An 18,220-nucleotide genomic window follows, 5' to 3' on the forward strand; every position below is an offset into this window, starting at 1 on the left:
AATTGAAATAAATTTATACTGGCTCCAAACTCCATCTAACAATATAATAAGTCCCTTTAACAGATGACATTTATCAACATAGTATCATACTATAATGTCTGCACTGCACCGGTCAGATTATTAAACATTTGGAAGACACTTTCCTCGGGAATCTACCTCGAAAACACACTCAACTGCAACGGTCATATTTTCAAACATTATGTGGACACTTTCCTCAGAAAGTTCCTCAGAAATAACTTTGAAACTGGCGCCCTGCAACAGTCAGATCAAAGCACGTTCCGAGGACACTAGGTTCTCACAAAACCTGGACTGAAATATCTAGTTTTCTTGTAGTGTATGTTTCATCATTCAATCTGTCAACATACCACTTTTTCATTGTGCAAGTCACAATTTTGCTATAATGCTGATTTTGTGTCCTTGGATTATTTATTGTCGTGTGTCCTTGGATTATCTTGAGATTGAAAGGGAATTTATATATCCATATTTCGAAAAATCTGTGATATGGTTGAAACATTGCTCTAAAAAGCTTTGGTTTATCGTTTTTTTTTTGTTGGAATAAGCAAATTTTATTCACGTCGAGAGTGTACAAGAAGCACAACAAACTCGTTGGCAAGAATAATACAAAGGGCACCGACATACTGGAAAACCCCCAAAACAAACACCCAGAACACTAAACCAACCAAAACTGGGCGGCTAACAACAGAAAACAGCAGCCGAACCTGCTGCAACAAAAAACCAGAAAATTGATGCTGTCATATACAGCACTGACAGCAGCACCAAAAACTGTCCCGCAAGTGCCGAATACCGCAGCTTCAATCTCAGAGCACAACAGTCCAGCAAAAACACTACTGCCTCAAGCACTCAATAGGATTCCATTGCCACTCATAAAACAAGCAAGCCGTCGTTTCCAACCGACTTAACCCCCATCTCCACGACATAACCTTAATCTCCTCCACAACCTTGTCCACATTGGTTTATCGTTATATAGCACTAAAACTGAGAAGTTCTCCAAATACCCACAAACTACAATAATCAAGTGTATCTCGAAACTCATCTGGCAAAAGCATATCAAAAAGTTCCCTTTCCATTAAATCAAAGGCAACAATAACATCCTTTCGTAAATCATGACGATAAGCCAACCAATGAATAGCCCCATTATAGAGCACCCCTGCATTGGGCTTATCTTCACATGAATTCGTATAAGGGAAGAACTCAATTTCTTTCCATGTATTAACTCTCAATGAGAAAAACTCAAAGTGTGATGGATCAACGGACATTGAAACAACCAAGTAATCATCTGTTGACTGATCATATCCAAAACCATGGAAATATTCTGCATCTAAATCGGAACCAAAAGGTGACAAAGGTATTTGTTTGTGAAATCCAGTAGATGGATTCCACAGGTAGAGAGGGTTGAAGCACAATGAAACAATATAAAACCTCTGCATTAACCAAAAGTGAAGATTGAAAATTTTATCGGAACTAAAAGTTGAAGGAAAATTTTAGAGAGACTAAAACAAAAAATTGACATATTTATAAGGACTAAAAACATATTTAACCCTATTATAGATACATAGAGTTTCCAATAAACTTAAAAATAGTTTTTTTCTTATAAATATGACCCGAGGAAATATATTATTATTATTATTTACAACTAAAAGTAATCTAAATTGGTAGTCGAGAGGCGAGAACAACAAACAATTAAAGCTCAATGAACAGTAGTCCAATCGAGAATTGTCAAATACAAGATAGATGAATATTTCTCAAGTTCGCTAGGTTTACATGGGTCGTGGTAGTGTCAGAATTAAGACACAGGGGAGAGACGAGGGACACAAGCATAAGAGAGATGGATGTTTCTACGAAATTGTAAGGAAATTACGAAAAATGCTATTAGTGTCATATTTGTGCGGGGATTATGTCAGAACATTTGTTAATCATATAATGACAAGAGACGCATGGGAGGTTGAGGTAGGGACGATGATGTTAATCATTTGTTCGTTCGTTGCAATTTTTTGGGAAGATTTGGTCTTTGCTCTCTCTTTGGTTAGGATGTGTCACGGCAGGTCTAGACTCTATATCAGAACATTTTGCTCATTTTACTTCTCTCACAGGTTCTCTAAGAACCTTCGCAAAATTATGCATATTCTTTGACCTTAGTTGTGTGTGGATTATCTGAAAAGAAAGAAACAAGCGAATTTTTTATCGCAAAGAGGAAAACATGCAAATCTTATGTGATAAAGTTTAGGTTGATTTATTTTGGTGGTTAAAAGTGGCTTATCCATCGTTTGATTTAGATTATCACAATTGGTGGTTTAATCCTCTTAAGTGTCTTGTTTATGTTTCTTACGATGCAGTTTTAGTTTGTGTTTTGTTATGGTTGTCTATTGTTTGTTAAGAACTATTTGTGTTGGAAGGGCTTGTTTGATGTGATTATATTTATATACAATTCATTTTGGTGTTTTCAAAATAAATGTCGATATTATTACATTGAACACTTTTACGAACTTAAAACTTTATAGTTATATGAGTAAATTTTGGTACAATTTACCATTTGTCCATCGACCCAAAAGAAAAATTGATTTATTTAAACCGTAACGTGTTTCATGATATTTTGTGAACAAAGACTTCTTGATATAGAATTTACGTGCTATTCCTTCATGCATATAGTTATAGAAAATGGGAGTGTTGGACTTGGAAGGAAGTGCGGTTAACAAAACAAAAATATTTAGGGTTTGTTTGGATGCGCAAAGAAAGTGAAAGGAAAGATTGTCTAAGGAAAGAGAAAGAGTAGAAAGTGAGAGGATTGTTTTGGTTGTTTGGTACAAGAGAAAGTGGAATAGAAAGTTGGAGGAAAGAAATGCCTAAATGTAGTAATTGACATAAGTACCCTTAAACAAAAATAATATGTTAGAAAAAAAATAAATAATAAAAATTGAGGTATTTTAGACATTTTAAACATAATACTAGTGTTTCTCAAGTTCTCTGTCCAAAATAAATTACATTATGATCCATATATTAAATTGATATGTATTTTCTTATATTAATATTTATAATATTCTAAGATAAAATAAATTCATAATATAATACAAAAAATAGAACATAATGTCAAAATAAAAATACAAAAAAATAAAACATAGAAATGGTAACAAAAAATGATGAAAACCTGACACAAAAAAGAAAAATGGTACTTACACTAAAAAAAAGCGCTGGAAACGGAAACAATTTGAAAGCAAGGGCATTTGTGACTTTTCAACATAAGAATGGGTTTTCTACACCCTTTCTGCACAAACCAGCGCGGAAACAATTTTTGTGTGGGCCCCATCAATATTCTTCTTTCCTATGTCTTTTTATGTTGCTCCAAACAATAGAAATCTTTCCTTTCCAGTTTCATTTTGTCCCCTCACAATCTTTCCTCTCTCTATCTATTAAAACAAACACACCCTTAAGGTCAAACAAACAAACTGCAAATGCTGCTCTGTAGATGAGGGACAAACCTTCACACATAATATAGAAAAAATATAGGTTAAATGCATCTAATGGTCCTTTAAGTTTTTCATTTTTTTCAAAGTCGTCCTTTAAGTTTCAAAAGTCTCAAACAAGTTCTTTTAGATTTTGAATCTTTTCAAACAAGTCCTATTGTAGATAGCATAGTTGGTAATTGCTTCCTTGAACTCATCTTTGGTACCAAATCTGACTCCTAACATCCACTTAAAATTAGTCATCTTTTTAGGCATGACAAATGGTGGATAATGCTCTTTGTTGTTATCATCTAAATCATCACCATCATCCTTTAAAATGACCTGTTTGAAACGATTCAAAAACTAAAAGGACTTGTTTGGGACTTTTGAAACTTAAAGGACGACTTTGAGAAAAACGAAAAACTTAAAGGATCTTTAGATGCATTTGATCAAAAATATATTTATATTATTTTATACATACCGTTGGCTCTCGACGAGTATAATGCGAATGTAAATTAAAATTCCAAAATATAAAAGAAATTGAATCTTACAACGCAGTGGTGGCGATAAAATTAAATACCAATATTTAACATGAAAAACTCTATAATACTAAGAGAAAAACCACGTGACAAACTCCAAAAAATATTTCATTATATTAAAAAATATTACAATATTCTCTCACGGTCTCACCTCTCTCTTGGATGCACAATATTGAATAGGCTTAATTACACTTTTGGTCCATGTGTTTTGGCCTAACCACGAAAATGATCCTGCCCTTTTAAAACACAACAAAACTGTCCTTCAATTATCATTTTTGTTGCATTTATAATCCTACCACTCATTTTATCCTCCAAATACATTGAGATGGCAAATGAACACCTATGTGAAAATAACATTTACATGTCATTAAAAAATTAATTTTTTATTTAAAAAACAATTTAAACATTTAATAAATTAAAAAAAAAAACAAATTGTAATTGAAAATGACAATTTTTTCACTTAATGAATCCAAACATGTGAGAAAAGTCCATTATACCCCTTTCACAAAATATGAAATTAAAATTAAAATCAAAATAAAACCATTCAAACTATGGTATTGGAAAGAATTTAAAAAAATAGATATGGATTCTAAATTTTGCAAATTAGTTTCAACAAAAATGATATTTTGCAAAGGAAAGTTATCTTCAATTAATGCTCTCATGGACTTGTTCAATTCTTATGTTCTGGCTTCAGGCCAAGTTATCAATCCCTCCAAGTCTACTGTTTATTATGGTTCTATCTCTAATGCCAGGCTGAAGCAGATAACTAATCTTATAGGTTTTAATAAAGGTTCTTTTCCTTTTTCTTACCTTGGAGTTCCAATTTTTAAAGGGAAACCAAAAAAATCTCATTTGCAGCCTATTGCGGATAAGATTAAGTCTAAGCTTGGTGCTTGGAAAGCCTCTCTTTTATCTATTGCAGGGAGAGTCACTCTTATGAAAGCTGTGATTCAAGGTATGATGATGAACACAATCTCTTTGTACTCTTGGCCCAATTCCTTGTTAAAAGAAGTAGAGGCTTGGATCATAAATTTTATCTAGAGCGGTGACATCTCTAAAAGGAAGCTGGTTACTATTTCTTGGAAGAAGGTGTGTAAACCTTTTTCAGAAGGTGGCTTGGGGTTGAGGTCTTTGTATACTCTGAACGAATCAACTAATTTGAAATGTGCTGGGATCTTAAAAATTCTAGTGAAGATTGGGCAATTCTCCTTCGAAGCAAGGTGTTTAGGGGAAGGAAAGTAATCTCTCACGATATTTTCTCTTCTATTTGGAGCAGTGTTAAATCAGAAATCAACAACATCAATGACAATTGCAGCTGGATCATAGGTAATGGAGAGAATATTAATTTTTGGCTTGATACCTGGATTGACAAACCTATTGCATCTTTGCTTAATTTGCCAGATATTGTTCATAGCACTCTAACAGCTAGGATCTCTGAATACATTCATAATTCTCTCTGGCACATCCCTCAATCGATCCTGGATTCTTACCCCATTTTGAGTCAACTTGTCATGCAAATTACTCTTCCCAAGCATCCAAAAATGATAAACTTGTCTGGAAAACTAGTTCAACGGGTGATCTTTCTCTTAAGGAAGCTTTTCTATTCAAGTATGGTGCTGGCCAAAATATTTCTTGGGCCAAGGATTTATGGAGCCCAGATATCCCACCTTCAAAATCTTTGATGACTTGGAGACTCATGCACAACAAGCTCCCTACCGATGGTAACCTTGCTCTTAGAGGTTGTAACCTCCCCTCAATGTGTTCATCCTGTCAGGATTATAAGGAAACCACTTTTCATTTATTCTTTGAATTCACCTTTGCTTCAAAAATATGGTCTTGGCTAGCATCTCTTCTCAATATGTCGTTGATCTTCAATTCTCCGATGGATATTTGGGCTATCTTAGCAAATAGCTGGACTCCTCAATGCAAAGTAGTAGTTCAAGCTTGCATCATCAATATTTTAAACATCATATGGCTTAGGAGGAACAATATTCGATTTCAAGGTAAGACGGTTGATTGGAGAATAGTCATAAACTTGATCATTTCCAAAGTCTCTTTATCAGGGAACCTTACCACTAAAACTGTTGCTGCTAATATGTTAGAATTCACCATCTTGAAAGCTTGCAAAGTTAACATCAAGCCTCCTAGGGCTTCCTTGATCAAAGAAATCATTTGGGCTCCTCCTATGCATTCTTGGGTGAAGGTGAACAAATACGGTGCATCTATCAAGAATCCTTCAAGAGCAGCAGCGGGTGGAATTTTTAGGAACTCCGAGGGTGTTTATTTAGGTGGATTCTCTCAATTTCTTGGTGATGCTAATGCTCTTTATGCTGAACTAATTGCAGCAATCAATGCTATTGAAATTGCTGCCTTGATGGGAATCTTCAATGTTTGGTTAGAGACAGACTCTCAGTTAGTGATTCTTGCTTTCAAATCCAAATATGTTGTTCCTTGAAGTTTAAAAAATAGGTGGGAAAATTGTATTCAGTCTACCCATAGGATGAGATTCTGTGCTTCGCATGTTTACAGGGAAGGAAATATATGTGCGGATAGACTGGCGAATTTTGGTTTGTCTTTATCTTCTTCAGAGCTGTTTTGGTTTGATAGCATTCCTGACTTTGTTAGGAGGGAGTACAATAGGAATAGGTTGGGTAGGCCCAACTTTAGGTATGTTACCTTTTGAAAAGGTTTTAGTTTGGTCCCCCTTTTCTCTTTTGTACTTCTTTTCTCTTTAATGAAATGATTAGATGCTCTTTGCATCCTTTCAAACAAAAAAAAAAAATTCTCTCCCTCTTTCACGTGAGTTTACTAGACAAGCAAGGAACTTAACAACAACAGCAGCAACCCAACATCAGCATCCACCCAACCTAGAAAAATATGGATTTCTTCAAATTTAAAACATCAAAATAGGATCATTTGGTAACAACAACAACCCATAAACCGAGAAAAATAGATTTCGCCGAATTCATCTCTTCAACAACAACAGCAGCAAACATCAACAAGTAAAAGATGAATGGGGCTTTTTTTGAATCTGCTTTAGGGACTGGTTTTTGCGGTCTCAGCTTGTTGTTCGGTGTTGGGAGAGCTTGCATATAGTTTCTGTTCTGTTTGTATTTTTTGGCTCTTTCAATTTTTGTAATTTCCTTTTCCTGCTTGGCTCCTATCGTTGCTGTGGTTATCAGTTAGCAGGGGTCTTTTTGTAACAGCTTGCCTAATTGCACATCTTGTGCTAGGCTTTTCTAATATATTATGCTGATTCAAAAAAAAAAATCAACAACATCAAACCAAATTCCACTCGTTTTTTTGCTTCCTTTCAAAAATTGATGGAAAAGAAATAAAAAATTTCATCTATAAGAACATTAGAACCCTAATTCCTAAATCTGGAAATTAATGAAATCATTTTCAGTTCCTTCTATCTTTTCTTGTTCAGTACACTAATAGAACATGATTACACCTTACACGACAAGAGAAACGAAAGAGGAAATCAATTTTGCAGTTTCAGTACAAGAATGAAGCAGAACTGAAACAAGATTTGCGATTTACGGTTTCAACAACAGAGGAAAACGATTTTGCAGTTTCAACAACAATTGGGATACAATTTTGTGATTTTTGGGTTGAAGACGAACTGGAAATGGATAATATCTAATGTTATGGTGTTATGAGAGGAGCTATGGAGGAAGAAGAAGAACTAGAACACGTTGATTTGTTTTCTAAATTTTTTTGTTTTCTTTTTAATTTTTGACTTAAATATGTAAATCGTCCTTGTAATTTTGCGTGTTTTTTGTTTTCGTCCTTGTATCTTTTTTTGTTCTAAAATAACCCCTGCAAGTTGATAACATTTTGATTTTCGTCCTTCCCGTCAAACTCGGTTACAAAAACGCCTTGTTGGCTAACAGTGAGTGACGTGGCAAGTGCTGACTTGACCAAACACGCTTATGTGGACTGACAGATGATCCCTGACTATATTACAGGGACCAAAACTAAAAATGAAAAGGTACATAGGGACGAAATTAAAAACACCTAAATATGAAATTTAGGTGGCCTTCCAGAAGATCCCTGACTAGATTACATGGACCAAAACCAAAAACGAAAAATTACAGAAGGACGAAATTAAAAATCATGAAGTTATAAAATTTGAAATTAAAATCCCTTGTTGTTTCCATCTTCTTCGTCTCTCTCTGCCATATTCTTCTTATTCTGCACCATTGAAATTGTATGCCGTGCTAACAATGTCTTCATCATCAATTAAGTCTTTTTCTGCAATTGAATTCCACAACTTCTAAATCCTCATACAAAATCGAGAACAAACTTTCTTTTTTCATGTATTGATAGATTGAAAATATGATTCTTTTGTGCAAGCAAAATCCATAAAGCTTAACAATATTTATCTGTTTATTTTTGATAATATTCTCACTTCAATTCTGAAACTCGCATCAAAAGACGACACATCTGCTTCATAGTTGTGAAGTTTCTTTAAGGTGGCAAATTTGCCACATGATAATTGAGTCTTGTATACACTTCCATATGCTTATGTCACGATGCAATATCTAATGTCAAAGTGTTGCTTTAATAATGTCATCATATGTTATTTTTCCATCATAATTCCATATGTCAAACAAATTCTCATTCTTTGTTGTCGTTGTGTATTCTTTCTTGTTGGTGGAATTATGACAAAGTTTGAAGCATATGAGAAATGAGAAGGGTGAGATTACAATTGTAAGGATAAGAAGAACAATGGAAACATCATTCTTGTGCTTTACATTATTATTATTAATTTTCTTGTGGGGTAACCAAGGAAGGAATTGGGTATATGAATTGGTACATCCATCTTTGTTCCATATTATCGTAACAAAATCAATACAAGTTGGAATGGAATCCATACAACAGAGAGAAGATGATGAAGAAGATGGCATAGGTTTTTAACTTCGTGATTTTTAATTTCGTTCCATACGATGAAGAAGCTGTGAAATTCAATTGAAGAAAAAAAAATAATGGATGATGAAGACATTGTTGCCAGGCATGTGATTTCAGAAGCACAAAAGAAGAAGAAGAAAAAGAATATGGCAAATAGAGAGGAAGAAGATGGAAACAACAAGGGTTTTTAATTTCAAATTTTTAACTTCGTGATTTTTAATTTCGTCCTTCTGTAACTTTTCGTTTTTAGTTTTGGTCCCTGTAATATAGTCAGGGATCATCTGTCAGTCCACATAAGCGTGTTTGGCCAAGTCAGCACCTGCTACGTCACTCACCGTTAGTCAGCAAGGCGTTTTTGTAACAGAGTTTGACTGGAGGGACGAAAAGCAAAAGGTTATTAACTTACAGGGGTTGTTTTAGAACAAAAAAAGATACAGGGACGAAAACCAAAAACACGCCAAATTACAGGGACGATTTACATATTTAAGCCTTAATTTTTTAACTTAAACTTGTTTTTTTTTTGTTCAAGAAGAGATGAATGAATGTTAATAATTCTGAATTTTGATTTACAACATAGGTTTTTTATTTTATTTTAAGCATTTTATATTTTTTAATTTTTTTTTAAAATTTATTATTTAATTGATTTAAATTACATTTTTCATGTGGGAATTGCCACAGGTGTTTTTTTTACCACATCAGTTAAAAATCTGACACATGTGCGTTTTTGGAGGATAAAATGGAGGGGAGGACGAAAAATGCAACAAAAATGATAATTGAAGGACAATTTTGTTCTGTTTTAAAAGAGCATGACCATTTTCATGAGTAGGCTAAAACACGAGAATTAAAAGTGTAATTAAACCTATTGAATATTCTTCAAAATCAGCCCCACAAGCTACAAGCCTATGATCGAAAGGCTATAGCACAAGCAGCATTCAATTTGTTAGAAGCAAATTTCTTTGGCTGGATTTTACCCGCATGTAGTGGGTCCTACACATACATCTAATCTAGTTATAAATAGAAATGTGAGTGTTAAGTATTTTGGAGGGAAGTAAAATTAAAAGGTCAAACAAACAAAAATGTTAGGTCCGGCATGCTGCTCAAACCCACCAATTCTGAACTCTTTCAGTGGTGCTGGCCATGTTGCTAAACTTGGTGGTGTTGATGCTTATCTCACTGGTTCTCCTCTTTGCACCTTCGTCATTCTCCTCGTCTCCGACATTTTTGGTACTGTTCTATTGCCTTTCCTTCTTATCTATGGCTGATTATTTTGAGGAGGTCATGGTTTCATATATTGAATGCATCTACACATGTTTAACAGTTTTTGTCTTCACATGCTTAATTTGTTTTGTAGGATATAAAGCCCCAATTTTAAGGTATGATGATAATTATCAATTCTCACGTTTTTCAATATGAAATGTTGATACTAAGCGCTTCCTTTGGTCTTGAATATAAGCAAAAGTAAATAATGAACTTCGTCAAAATTAAATTTGAAGTAAATAGATTTTGACTTTTTGGCCTGTCTACCTTTTTTCACTTGTAAAAGAATCGGTTGTTTCATTCCTTCTGGTTTACATTTCGTTGAATTGTTTTGTGAAGGATGTTTGCCGACAAGGTTGCAGCAACCGGGTATTATGTGGTGGTTCCCGACTTCTTCAACGGAGATCCCTATGATCCTCGGAATGTTGACAGACCTATAGATGTTTGGGTGAAAGACCATCTGCCAGTTAGTACTTTTATAATGATTTTTTTTTTTTTTTAAATAAGAAAAAACTGTATTGAAATTCAATTTTTGATAACTCTGATCTTAAATTATGATTAAGATGCTAAACGCCTTGTTTAATGTTATTGTGCCTTCCACATTTATTTATAATACATAATAATTTTCTGGTACTTGCATGTATTATATTTATAGGAGACAGGTTTTGAAGTTTCACAACCCATAATTGAAGCCTTGAAAAGTAAAGGTATTTCTACTATTGGAGCTGCTGGATTTTGTTGGGGTGGTGAGTGTCTTTTAACTTGTTTGGTTTTCTTACCCTCCTTTTTGTGTATAAAGATATTTCTTCGTTGACACTGAACCTTCAACTCCTTTAATCTCTTAGATTGCCGTCTAAGTCTATAAGGTGAATGTATTATATATTTATGTTTTATTCTTTCTATCAGCTAAGACTGTGTGTGAACTCATTCAAGCTGCTGTGTTAGCACATCCATCATACATCACAGTAGACGACATCAATGGTATGGATTTTCATTTTTCAGTGTTTGAATTATTTCTCAATTTGCATATTCCTTGATTAGAGGACTCAGTAAATTAGTTTAATAAAGCCATGTGAACTTCTTGTCAATTATCATGACACCAATTTTAAATATATTTGAATGTAAGAGGCTCAATGACTCTTAACTTCCTACATAGTTTTATGCATGCTTTTATTGACTAACCTGTTACGTGAAGTGTTTAACTACCGTTTATTAGATTTTTTTTTAAGGGACTTATTGGAATAATTTATTCATCATCGAAGTACAAATAATAATTACTCTTCGTTTTTCTAAAATATATTATTTGTCGGTAATTGTATAGTGAAACAAATAGTCAAAATTAAAGAAAAATGAGAAGTTATCCTAAGATATAAAGCATGAGTATTCTAAATTATTCTTAGATACAACCCAAATATTATGACAAATTTTCCATATATTCTTACAATGTTCATGATGTAGCAATTAATTATTAGTCTTTCTTTCAGGTGTTAATATTCCAATTGCTATACTTGGAGCTGAGAATGACCAAGTTACTCCTCCAGAGGTCATAAAACAATTTGAACAAGTCTTGGCTGCTAACTCTGAAGTCAGTGAATCTTCCATTCTTTTGTGGTTATTTACCATTACATATACATCTATACATTTCTGTATGTTCCTTAGATATGTTTTCCTTATGCAAAAAATTTCGAGTATTTAGATCGTACTTATTCCAATGTGAACACTAATATAGTCCATACCGTTAGTTGATATTTTATTTTTTATTTTTTAAGGGAACCGTTAGTTGATATCTGCTGAGTGATAAAGTGGCAAATAAATTGCAACCATCACCACCACATGTTTTATACTTTAGGGACTACTTAAGCTTTACAAATTATTTATTATTCTCATAAACTTTAAAGACTAACTGGAAGAAAGAGTGACACTTGTCGAACTACTTGAGAATTTACTCATTATGTTGATTGGGGTAGTGAGGTTGAGTAGTTCAACTGAATTAAGGTAAGAAATAAAAATTTGAAGTTCTTGAATTCAAACCCGTACAAAAAAGAACAACTAATAGAGCAACTACTTATTAACATTTGACATTAAAAAAAAATAATTGTCATGTATTTTAAGATATATCACTCATGTATCCTTTTGTTTGTGCAGGTTGATAGTTTTGTTAAAATATTTCCTAATGTCTCGCATGGCTGGACTATAAGGTATGACACTAAAGACCCAGAAGCTGTGAAGGCTTCAGAGGAGGCACGTCAGATCTTGTTGGATTGGTTTGATAAACATCTTAAGTGAGAAATCTTGTTGGATGAAGAACTCCTAGAGTGGAGGATGTAAACATGTCACTCATTCCATGCTTTTATTATTTACAGCAAAATAAATGTGATATGAAATCTTAAAGGTCTATTTTAAGGATTCATTTGTTGCAATTTGATTTCATGTATTCTGAATTATATTTGGGTTTTTGTCTAATGTGCATAACTAAAACAATACTATATCATATATAAGTTTATTTTCTACCATGGCATCAATAAACTTCGTTATATCATTTAATAATATAACTTAGCAATCCATTAAAAAACAATCTTGTGAGAGGTGCAAGATATATGTGCCGTGTGCACCATACACCATAAACTTTGGGTTGCACTTGAGTGACATATAGCACTTGGTGACATTGGTCAACCATAATATCACAAGCGTATAAAAAAACAAAATAAAAATCTTCTGAAAGAGAGAGAAGAAAGCCACTTGTAAGATTGTGGTCGGTCAATATCATCAATCTCATCAAATGATATGTCACACAAGTGTTACCCATTAACTTTACATATATTTGGTATGAGTATTGATACATTAATTGACATCCCTACATGTACATTTCACTCTTGTACACCACTTACCTATCAAATTAAATAATAAAATAATATTCCATTTCCACTCTTGTACATCCTGCTTGTGTACACCACTCATCTGATCCTATCGCGTCTTTCTCCTTGTTCCCCTTTTTAGTCACTAGCCAATGAGATCTCCTCCCTCGTACTCACCACCGCCGTCATCCTCAGCCACCATTGCCACCTACCTCCTCCTCATTTCTTTTAGTGAAAGGTCACCTTCTCCCTTCTCAGATACGGGAACACAACCTTTGCACCACCACTGCCACCCACCTCATCCTCAGCCACCACTACCGACCCCGTCCTTAGCAACCACCAATGTTGTCGTCTCTCCTGCCTCTTCTCTCTGCCACCACCACCACCCTCGCTCGTCGTATCACCATCATATTTCACTACCACCACAGTCCCCCGCCGTCTCATCTCATATCTAACCACGCCTATTGTTCAGATCTGTCATTGTTTTGCGACCCATCTCATATATTTCATTTTCAGATATGCAGATTTACATTTTTTTTCTTCTTCAAATATGTTGTGTGGGAGGATGGTCGAAGAAGAAAATGTAGAGAGAGGGGAAGACTCCGGCGGCGACGAGGCGGAATGGGGTGGCGGGTGATCGGAGAAGAAAGAGAGAGCTCTTTGAGTGAGGGAGAGCTGAATAGTCAACTTTTTAATTTGATAGAACAGTTTTTTAATATTAAAACTGTCACATCAGCAAGTAGTACAAAGTGTGTACAAAATGAAGCGGTCAACATATATTTCCCATTTGGCATCTACTAAACCAATGTTTGTTCTTTACTAAAGAATTTTTTTTTTGTTTTAGTTTGGATTAACATCTGGCCCATAAAGCACCTTAATTAAAATAAATTTATAAACACATTCATCTCACAATAGAAGTCATGTTAATAAATAACACGAATTAACTGACACACATAATTTTATTCACTTATTTTACAAACGTATTCTTCATTAGTGAAATAAGGAAGAGAAAATACAAGAATCGTAAAAATGAAAGTAATAAATAATTAGGGCTATACTAAAAAAAAAAATCATGCTTCATTAAAATAATAAAACGACATATACAATGGGATGACTTTTTGGTTCAAATATCACTTTGGTCTTTTAACTTATTTTAAAAGTTCAATTATTTTCCTTTGCTTTAAACCTGATCAACTTATCAATTTCGATGAACTATAGTAAGACAACTAATTGCTAAACTAAAAGAATTATTATGATAAAATGATTTTTAACCCGACTTTATTTACTTTCAACTAAATTTCATATAATGGGTCTCCTTTCCACATAAATCCGATAAATTAACTTGACGATTAACATTAAAAAAAAAATAAAAAAAAATTACTTTTTGGAAAATTTAAGAAGAAAAAAAAAATTCTATAGTTTTTTTTAAAAAAAGTCATAAATCAAAACCTTTGTAAACCCTAGGAATATATAAGTCTCACCTTACTTGCAAACTGCGCCGTCGCGATTTCATTTCCTCTGATTTCGATTTCTTCGACGGCGACGTGTTTTCGGCACCTTTCTCTTCCCTTTCGGTAAGATCCATCTTCTTCTTCTTAAATCTCTTCCATTTCATTACCATTTAGGTTATTGAATCAGTTTTTGTGAATCTCAGAAATCATGGTTAGAGTCAGTGTTTTGAACGATGCTCTTAAGAGTATGTACAATGCTGAGAAAAGAGGAAAGCGTCAAGTTATGATTAGGCCTTCCTCTAAGGTCATCATCAAATTCCTCATCGTTATGCAAAAACACGGTATATATTTCTCTAAAATCATTGTTTTTATTTTTTGTTATTGAATGTTGTATGATTCTATTATTTAGGGTCTTGATTTGGTATAATTTTGGGGGTTTATTACATGGTTCAATTTTTAAGGTTTTTGATTTAATATATTTTTTGTGGGTTATGATTTATAGGTTATATTGGAGAGTTTGAGTATGTTGATGATCACAGATCTGGGAAAATCGTTGTTGAATTGAATGGTAGGTTGAACAAATGTGGGGTTATTAGTCCTCGTTTTGATGTCGGTGTCAAGGAGATTGAAGGTTGGACTGCTAGACTTCTCCCTTCCAGACAGGTCAGTTGAAAACAACACTAATTTTTGGGAGATTTCTTTTGCGTATTGTATGTTGGAATTGACTTATTTGAGCTTATCACTTGTGAGATTGTTTGAGGGAACTTATGAAAATGGTTTATGACATGTTCGTAAGCTGTTTTCAGCTTATTTTCATAAACATCGCTTATAGCTTATATGATAAAAACGTAAACTTATTTTATCTTTTGTTCATATACATAAGTGTTTATCATGATAATTGTTTACTTTAATAGCTGTAAAGTAAGCTGTCTATCCAAACATGACCATGTTCTTATATATAGCTATGCTAGCATGTTCCACTTCCAATGCATATTTGTGTGAACTTTGAAGAGCTTTTTTCAGTATTATCGATTGAATGGATACCATTTTGTTCAAGTAGATTTTTTCAAAATCATGATAGTTCATACTTCATATAAAAGATTGGCTTGTTTCTTTTGTATAGTTTCTAACTCTTTTACTCCAAGGTTTTTTTGAATAAAGGGTATACACTTGTTACCTATTTGGTCTTTTTGGAACGGAAAACACCAGTTTAGTCCTAAAAAATTCTGTTTAATATGATCAATTTTAACCTTCTACTAAAGGCTTTTATGTGTGGAATTAATAGTTTGAGCTCTATCAACAATTTGTTGCTTGGATAATCTAGGTTGTTGATTTTTTCTTGTGCTGCTGTCCTTAAATTGTTATTATTAAGATCAAATATTGAACTTATATGAATGGTTGATCTTTCCTTTTGTGTGTGTATGCTGTTTCTTCTGTTATCCCTTACATTTTTTATCATTATAAAATATGCAGTTTGGATACATTGTTTTGACCACTTCTGCTGGTATTATGGATCATGAAGAGGCTAGGAGAAAGAATGTTGGTGGTAAGGTCCTTGGCTTCTTCTACTAGGCTAGTTCCTTGTTGAGGATTTTTGAGATTTCAGTTTTTGGCTTCCTGGATGTAATGGTGGATGTGCTAGTCCATTAGTAATATCAAGAATAGTAGGAGCTGTTTTGTGATGTTATTTATTTTGTTTTACAAAACCAAGTTGGTTGCTATAATTTATCCGATTTCTTTACATATTTATCGTACCGAAATGTACTGGCAGAATTGTTTTCAATGGTAAGCATTTTGATTATAAGGTTCGCGTATCATAGATATTTGAATTGATCTGGTCCAGTTATTAGAATATGATATTGCATAGGCCATAGAGTATCCTTCAAGTTAAATTAGTATAGTTCCAAATCCATAAAAGGATTGATGATTGACCCCGTAGAATTTGGGTCCAATTGTCATGTACAAAGAGCATTTGCAGACGCAGGGTGTTTGACTGGATTTAATAATTGAAGAAGGGTGTTATTTAGTCGTATACCTGTGGAGGTGATTGATAAATCCAGAATCCAAATATTTTATTTTGAACGCACATTCAAACATGTTTGATGAATCCTGTGAAAAAGGATTTGGTATTAATATATGGATGATAAGTCAATAGAAAAAGTCCATCCATTATTATTGTACCTATGCTATAATCTACTAGGTCATTCTATCATCAAGCAATAATTTTAGAAACAGGTAAGAAGAAACCGTGTTTGCATATTTGTGTCTGGTTCTGTAATGGTACCGTCCTGTCCCCAAGGATGAAAAGGAGTACCAGTTTGAAACCTGGACCCAATACGTATTTAGTTTACAAGTGTTGATTGAGGTATAGATACAAAATAGCCCCTCTTATATTTTATATTGAATGATAATGAAAGGGATTGAAACCTCACGTGATACTTTGTCTGTTTGTCCTTTTGAAATTGCGATGATTTTCTACCCACAGCTCACAATCACAACTCACATATGCTGGAATGTAACACTTGGCCCTATTGTATTATTTGTACTTTGTATTCACCAAAAGCAGCTAGTTTACAACATCGATACCATTTAGGATTCTCTTTTCAATTATTTCTTAAAATAACTTACAAACATATATTTTCATCTTCTTTACAAACCTTTTGACGAAATTACTACTTTCACCACTGAATGTAGGATTGTTTTGACTTTTTAGAAATTCCAGTGTCGTTCTTACATTTACGGTTATTACTTCTGTGAACATAGTAGCTAAATAATCCCAACGTGTTACATAAGGCAGATATTGTATAATTGTTTGATTTTTCGCAATTTTTTCCATACCTCTGTGTAAATAACCCAATATTGGATGTCATCCATCATTGAGTAAAATGAAAACCATGCATTGATGGGTATTGAGGCCCCATATTGATCATGAGGTCTAAACTCAGCCTAAAATTTGGATTTAATTAAATTATTTATTATCTCTAATCTCAATTAATCTTAATAGCCCTTATGATCCCTCACAAGCCCCAAAACCATTTCATTCAAATTCAAAGCGACAGCATTTCGTTCGTTTTAACTAAAAGTACATTTGCAAAATGAAGTGAAGTTTACTCAAAAGTATATTTGCAAATGTTAATTCAAACACAAGCTAAATTTTGAAGAATATTAAGGGTACATTTGGATTGACTCATTTTTGTGCTCATGTAAAACAACTTTTGTAAATAAGTTTTTATGTATAGTTTGTTAGTGAAAAAATAACTTATGAAGATATAATTTTTGTTAGTGAGAACTTATGAATTAATATAAAAGCTTATTTATTTGTATAAATTATTTTTTATAAGCTAAAAAATAAGTCAATTCAAACGGGTCCAAATACTTGTTTGATCGTGTGTTAATTTGTTTTTTTTTTAGGGTGATGGTATGTTGATTTTTAAAAGAGAAATGATATTTGTACATCCATTTTGCAACAACTTTTTGACAATTTTCTCTCTCATACTCACATTATGTTTTTATTCTCTCTCTTCATTTTTCTCTCTCTATTATTTTTGACCAATAGAAATAGAGAAAATTGAAATTGTCATGGAAGTTGTCACCAATGGTTGTTCATACATCATTGTTCTTTTCAAAATATGTTCTATAACATCATTCTGAAAAATTAGTTTACAAAATAAGCAATATTTGTTTGTTATTTCGATTTTTGTAAATTGAAAAATGATTTTGTAAGATGTTTTTTTTTAAAAAAAAAA

The 18,220-nt window shown here is 33.2% G+C and overlaps 3 protein-coding genes across 4 annotated transcripts; 2 read left to right on the top strand and 1 right to left on the bottom strand.

The window, feature by feature from the left end:
• Window positions 1-120: 120 nt before the first annotated feature.
• On the bottom strand, window positions 121-1,448 carry LOC25494016 (F-box/kelch-repeat protein At3g06240). The gene is made up of 3 exons (XM_013602727.2): window positions 1,017-1,448; window positions 737-817; window positions 121-252 (listed from the first exon to the last, which is right to left on the bottom strand). The coding sequence occupies exons 1-3, from the start codon at window positions 1,446-1,448 to the stop codon at window positions 121-123; spliced, it is 645 nt and encodes a 214-aa protein (XP_013458181.2).
• An 8,491-nt stretch (window positions 1,449-9,939) lies between these two features.
• On the top strand, window positions 9,940-12,678 carry LOC25494017 (endo-1,3;1,4-beta-D-glucanase). 2 transcript variants are annotated; one of them, XM_013602728.3, is made up of 7 exons: window positions 9,940-10,135; window positions 10,230-10,284; window positions 10,508-10,634; window positions 10,824-10,914; window positions 11,075-11,149; window positions 11,653-11,753; window positions 12,314-12,678. In XM_013602728.3, exons 1-7 carry the CDS (start codon window positions 9,988-9,990, stop codon window positions 12,452-12,454), a joined length of 738 nt encoding a protein of 245 aa, XP_013458182.2. In that variant the 5' UTR covers window positions 9,940-9,987; the 3' UTR covers window positions 12,455-12,678. The 2 variants fall into 2 exon arrangements, with proteins under 2 accessions (XP_013458182.2, XP_013458184.2); XM_013602730.3 differs by having other exon boundaries at window positions 9,941-10,135; window positions 10,263-10,284.
• A 1,777-nt stretch (window positions 12,679-14,455) lies between these two features.
• Window positions 14,456-16,278, top strand: LOC25494019 (40S ribosomal protein S15a-1). Its single transcript, XM_013602732.3, has 4 exons — window positions 14,456-14,597; window positions 14,678-14,815; window positions 14,977-15,137; window positions 15,948-16,278. Exons 2-4 carry the CDS (start codon window positions 14,683-14,685, stop codon window positions 16,044-16,046), a joined length of 393 nt encoding a protein of 130 aa, XP_013458186.1. The 5' UTR covers window positions 14,456-14,597; window positions 14,678-14,682; the 3' UTR covers window positions 16,047-16,278.
• The last annotated feature ends 1,942 nt before the right edge of the window (window positions 16,279-18,220 follow it).

Source organism: Medicago truncatula, chromosome 4 (genome assembly GCF_003473485.1).
Source record: "Medicago truncatula cultivar Jemalong A17 chromosome 4, MtrunA17r5.0-ANR, whole genome shotgun sequence".
Taxonomy (NCBI): domain Eukaryota; kingdom Viridiplantae; phylum Streptophyta; class Magnoliopsida; order Fabales; family Fabaceae; genus Medicago; species Medicago truncatula.